This window comes from Sinocyclocheilus grahami, unplaced genomic scaffold (assembly GCF_001515645.1).
Source record: "Sinocyclocheilus grahami isolate Dianchi unplaced genomic scaffold, SAMN03320097.WGS_v1.1 scaffold1303.1, whole genome shotgun sequence".
Lineage (NCBI taxonomy): Eukaryota > Metazoa > Chordata > Actinopteri > Cypriniformes > Cyprinidae > Sinocyclocheilus > Sinocyclocheilus grahami.
This window is the reverse complement of record NW_015506482.1, coordinates 151,717-157,716: the sequence shown is the minus strand read 5'-3', so window position 1 is coordinate 157,716 and position 6,000 is coordinate 151,717. Positions and strand designations below refer to the sequence as shown.

The 6,000-nt window shown below is 44.7% G+C and overlaps 1 protein-coding gene across 1 annotated transcript in view; it reads right to left on the bottom strand.

Moving 5' to 3' along the window:
- The window catches only part of actr3 (actin related protein 3), an 11,474-nt gene extending 7,630 nt beyond the window's left edge, over nucleotides 1-3,844 (bottom strand). The window contains exons 1-2 of the mRNA XM_016255019.1: nucleotides 3,682-3,844; nucleotides 2,043-2,098 (exon numbers count right to left, since the gene is read on the bottom strand). Of these exons, the coding sequence (XP_016110505.1) occupies nucleotides 2,043-2,098; nucleotides 3,682-3,836 (211 nt within the window). The 5' untranslated portion in view covers nucleotides 3,837-3,844. The remainder of the gene's footprint in view (nucleotides 1-2,042; nucleotides 2,099-3,681) is intronic.
- Between the last annotated feature and the right edge of the window lie 2,156 nt (nucleotides 3,845-6,000).

Here is a 6,000-nt window from a genome sequence, read left to right as displayed (position 1 = left end):
AGACCCGCAAAACACACTACAGACGTGCACTACACACTACAGCCGTCAAGCACACTACAGACGTGCACTACACTACAGCCGTCATGCACACTACAGACGTGCACTACACACTACAGCCGTCATGCACACTACAGATGTGCACTAACACACTACAGCCGTGCACTGCACACTACAGACGTGCACTAACACACTAGACGCGTGCACTAACACACTAGACGCGTGCACTAACACACTAGACGCGTGCACTACACACTACAGCCGTCAAGCACACTACAGACGTGCACTACAAACTACAGCCATCAAGCACACACACTACACACTACAGCCGTCATGCACACTACAAGCGTGCACTACACACTACAGGCATGCATTACACATTAAAGCCATCAAGCACACTACAGGCGTGCACTACACACTACAGACGTCAAGCACACTACAGGCGTGAGGACAGACCCCTTGTCCAAATACCCACACTTGCGGTCTTGGCCACTTGAGAGCGCGGAAATAGATCAATGTGTCCTGAGTCCCCCCCACCCCTTACTAAATGGAAATGCCAAGACGCAAATACACATTCCCTGGCAAGCAGGTTAATAACTTTCATTCCCATGGATCGTATAAATTGGGTCCTATTGACACCTGCTATTCCTTGCTTGATAGAGGGAAAGATCTCACCAGAATGGAAACGTGTCTATTTGTGGCCAAGTCTGTCTTTTTGGGTCTCAATTTTGCTTAGTTTAAGCCCCCATGCCAGGCGGAAATGAAGAGATGTATTGGTTTTGCTTCCTTTGTGAGAATAATCATTTCAATCATGTTCATGTTCTGTTCCTTGAGAAGGAGGTTATGGGTATCGTTTGCAAGCTCCCTTGCATCAACAAAATGAAAGTCAATAGTCTCAGCCGCAGACAGCAGGCCGCCCAGACCTCCCACAGTATCTTCTCAAGCACAGTACACACATTAAGGCAAATGCTTGCTGAAAAATAGCATCTCCATTCTGATTGGTTGGTTTATGCACAGGATCTTACTAGTCTGCCTGGTAACAAAATCTTTTAACTGCATTATATGTCACATATTATATAACAGAGACTATAAATAATCAAATGTAACGTTTGTTTTTCTGTTTGTCAGTTTGTATGTTTTTAAGGCAGGAGATTAGCTTTCTACCTAAGCAATTGATTAGCCTGTTAGTTTAACATACAACTAGCTCATAGCCTGCTAGTGTAAGCCATTGTTAGCTGGTTAGACCAAACTCGGTCCTGGAGGGCCGGTGTCCTGCAGAGTTTAGCTCCAGCTTGCCTCAACACACCTGCCTGGAAGTTTCTAGTATGCCTAGTAAGACCTTCCCCTTGTCCAAATACCCACACTTGCGGTCTTGGCCACTTGAGAGCGCGTGCGCGTGACAGGAAGCAAGTGATCAAGTCTGTCCCATGTCTTCAAAATGCCAAAGTGCAGTGCCCTTAATGGATACTAAACCCACACTATCTCGAATTCCGCTCCGGAGCGCTATTCAAGGCTTAGTGTATCCCATCATGCATCATGTTCTGGAAATCAATCGTGAGACTTTTCGCCGAAATCTCGCGAGAGGTCACGGAAACCTTTCCAATGCAAGTTAAATATTAATATATTAATTAGATATTACATATAATTTGGTAGAAAAACAGTGTTTTTACTTTTATTGGTGCAAAGATGAGTAGTGGTGATATTTATTTTGTACAACATTTGCAACTGCTTTTTATCATTTAATTAGAAGCACCACAAATTAAAATGATGTCATGTTATAGCGACTACTGAACAGACATTTAGAAGTTGATTTTAAAATGCAAAGTATTTCAAATTAAAATAAAGCTATGTAAACACTTGCATTTTTACAACACTATAAGTGTGTCCCATCAGGTGATGAAGAGTTCGACACACACTTGTGCTCTTCATGCTCACTTGACGACTTCGGCCAAATACAGGAAATCCGTCATTTAAGTAATCAAGTGGTCAAGTGCAAAGACTGCAAGTGTGGGTATTTGGACAAAGCCAGAGTTACACACACTCACATGAGGGAATGATGAACTGCGGCTCCGTGTTTCCTGCGTAACCCAGTTTAGTGTACCTGAAACACAAAGCACACACATTACTGCTCAGAATCCTCATCGGTTTAGATCTGATGAAGGAAACAGACAGACACTGCAGACCCTAGAGCAGGGCTGCCCAAACTGGGTCCTGGAGGGCCGGTGTCCTGCAGAGTTTAGCTCCAGCGTGCCTCAACACACCTGCCGGGAAGTTTCTAGCATGCCTGTAAGAGCTTGCTTAGCTGCTTCAGGTGTGTTTGATTGGGCTTGGAGCTAAACTCTGCAGGACACCGGCCCTCCAGGACCGAGCTTGGGCAGCCCTGCTCTAGAGCATCAGAACGAACCAAACCCTTCTTCATTGGGAGCCTTTCATTCTGTGTGTTACAGATTTATTTATTTAAAATCACAACGACTCAGTTCCTGAAGGATCTCAACAGCTCACTGTTTTCAGAACGATAATCACACTGCATTAACCAACACATGCCTTTGCAAAGAAAAAAAAAATATTTATTTAAGGCTCTAAACGGAAGTTGACTTTTAGCGCACTTGTGGGTCTGAAACACACACAGAGAGACACAGAGAGACACACAGAGAGATTTAAAATCACAACGACTCAGTTCCTGAAGGATCTCAACAGCTCACTGTTTTCAGAACGATAATCACACTGCATTAACCAACACATGCCTTTGCAAAGAAAAAAAAAATATTTATTTAAGGCTCTAAACGGAAGTTGACTTTTAGCGCACTTGTGGGTCTGAAACACACACAGACACACACAGAGACACACACACACAGAGAGACACACAGAGAGACACACACACACAGAGAGACACACAGAGAGAGACACACACACACACACACAGAGACACACACACACACAGAGACACACACACACACAGAGACACACACACACACAGAGACACACACACACACAGAGACACACACACACACAGAGACACACACACACACAGAGACACACACACACACAGAGACACACACACACACAGAGACACACACACACACAGAGACACACACACACACAGAGACACACACACACACAGAGACACACACACACACAGAGACACACACACACACAGAGACACACACTGGATGTTTTCATTTCTCTACATGTCACACTGTTGTTCTGAAGCTCAGTTTAATTCCGCACGAATCAGAACAGAACAAATGACTGTCAGAAATAAAACATCACACAGAAGGCCCGCGGCTATAAAGTGACGGATTTCGGTTTCTATAGTCGAAATCTGTGTGTTATTCGCGCGTGAACAGCATGAGGTTTAACAGAGGCTCTGGATACTTCTGCTTGTCCTTATAAGGCCGCGGCGAGAACCCGGAAGCGCAGGCAGAGGAAGCAGCTGCGCGCATGCGCACTAGTAAAGAAATCTGATTCACTCATTCCCCGCTCTTCAGACTCTCTAAGTGTTTAGTTTGAGCCATTACTATAACTATAGCATTACTATAACTATAGCATTACTATAACTATAGCATTACTATAATAGTGTCCTGCGACCCGCTGCTCGCCCAGCCTCAGACACGCGTCCTCCGTCAACACCGCGAGCTCACTGCTGTCACACACTCAGCGCGAGCCCGGTGTCTGAGTACTCACCCCGTGCCACAGTCCACAACACACGCCGGTAACCGAGCGGCCATCTCGAGTGCGTTCAGCGCCGGAGAGCTCCCGGTACGAGTGATCAGTCGGTCCGTTTGTGCAAGAGGCGGAACCCGGAAGCGCGAAGGGAAGCGTTTTTTCCACTTCCGCATTCAAGCGCGCACCCTAGAGCGGACACGAGCGTCGCACAGCGATGACGTAACCGGGGGCGCGCGCCTCAAACACGTGCCTGCGCACAAAAGAACCAGCTGTTTTCTTTCAGTTTTAAACACGATTTTACTTACAATATATCAAAGCATAAACACACACAGAGACACAGACACACACACACACACACAGACACACACACACGATGGTTTCTGACAGTTTGTGCAGAAATTCTTTGGTTATGCAAATCGATTGTTGCAGCAGCTGTCCGGGTGGCTGGTCTCAGATGATCTTGGAGGTGAAGATGCTGGATGTGGAGGTTCTGGGCTGGTGTGGTTACACGTGGTCTGCGGTTGTGAGGCCGGTTGGATGTACTGCCAAATTCTCTGAAACGCCTTTGGAGACGGCTTATGGTAGAGAAATGAACATTCAATTCACGAGCAACAGCTCTGGTGGACATTCCTGCAGTCAGCATGCTAATTGCACGCTCCCTCAAAACTTGCGACATCTGTGGCATTGTGCTGTGTGATAAAACTGCACATTTTAGAGTGGCCTTTTATTGTGGCCAGCCTAAGGCACACCTGTGCAATAATCATGCTGTCTAATCAGCATCTTGATATGCCACACCTGTGAGGTGGATGGATTATCTCGGCAAAGGAGAAGTGCTCACTAACACAGATTTAGACAGATTTGTGAACAATATTTGAGAGAAATAGGCCTTTTGTGTACATAGAAAAAATCCTAGACCTTTGAGTTCAGCTCATGAAGAATGGGGGCAAAAACAAAAGTGTTGCATTTATAATTTTTTTCAGTATATAACCTAACATGAATATCTCACAGCAGATGGAGCTCGTGCAACATTAGGCTTAGTTTATATGAAACACTTGTGCTGTGTGCGATTTCATGTTTATTCATGTTAGGTTGTATGTGCCTGATCACAAAATTCTCAACACACAAGTCTGTCTTGTGCAGTTAATCAAGTCACTTTGATTTCTACAGTCCACAGCATTCTGGGACGCTTCTCCGGCCCTGCCATTCATTTTTAATCCTCCAACACACACAGCAGAACAACCCAAGGACGGATTACAGTACTATGAGGCCCCGGGGCCCCGGTGTCTTCTGAAGCCCCTTTTGGTCGCCACACTCACCGTTTCTACCAGGAAGTAAAAAACAACATCACATTCAATAACTGTGAACGCAACACTGAATGTCTCTTTATTAGAAGAACGCAGTGTGCCTCCAGAGCAGAGATCCTCAGTTTACACAAGCTCAACTCTTTATTAGGCCTGTGTCCACCCGGACCGAAGGGTTTTAAGTGGACAGTCCTGTTTTGGCAGTTGTTGCTAATAGATCATCTGGTTTTCTCTAGGTGACCTTTCTAACCCAAACACTCTTACAGCATTCATCCGTCGAGCGCGTGTGCAGAGAATCAGTCAAACATTATTCAGCATTACAGCGTAGAGCAGCAAGATCATCTACAAACTAGGCTTTATTTCATAAAACTAAATATTTCTTTCTGATATTTTTGTCGTGGGGTAAAACTTACATGTTCTGGGCAGGTTTGATGTTCATCAGAGCTTGTCATTCATCTGCGATCTGATTCAGAGACTCACGATGACCCAGTTTCTCAATTAACTAGCTTTACATGTCCTAGTTTAATCAGGACGGCTCACGGGTCTACATTCTTTTTTGAAACCAAAGGTGACATTAAAGATTCCTTTCAACAACAACAAGAACAAATAAAGCATACCGTTTACAATTACATTTTAATATGTGTTAATTTTAATCTGTATGTTCTTCGGTCCAGAACCCATTTCAGTAGCTCTGCGTCAACAGAACCGAGCAGGTCCAGAAACACTGGGAATATATGACTGAAATAAAAGCTACGGATCATAGCTGTTTACCAGCCGGTTAGTGCTCACACGTGACCAGTTATCTGTGTTTTACAGCACTTGTGTTTATCTGCGTTTGTGCAACAATAACAGACATAAAGCAATTACGCAGCTGTTAACTCACTTTAACTGCTGTTTGCATCGATGAGCAATTTGAGGAATATAGTTTTAACAAAATCTGGATGTGTAGATCATGTTGAAGTTCTATACCCAAAATCCAGCAGCCCACGATCTGAGCCTGTGATTGGACTGATGAAGGACAAACGCTGTGCAAATC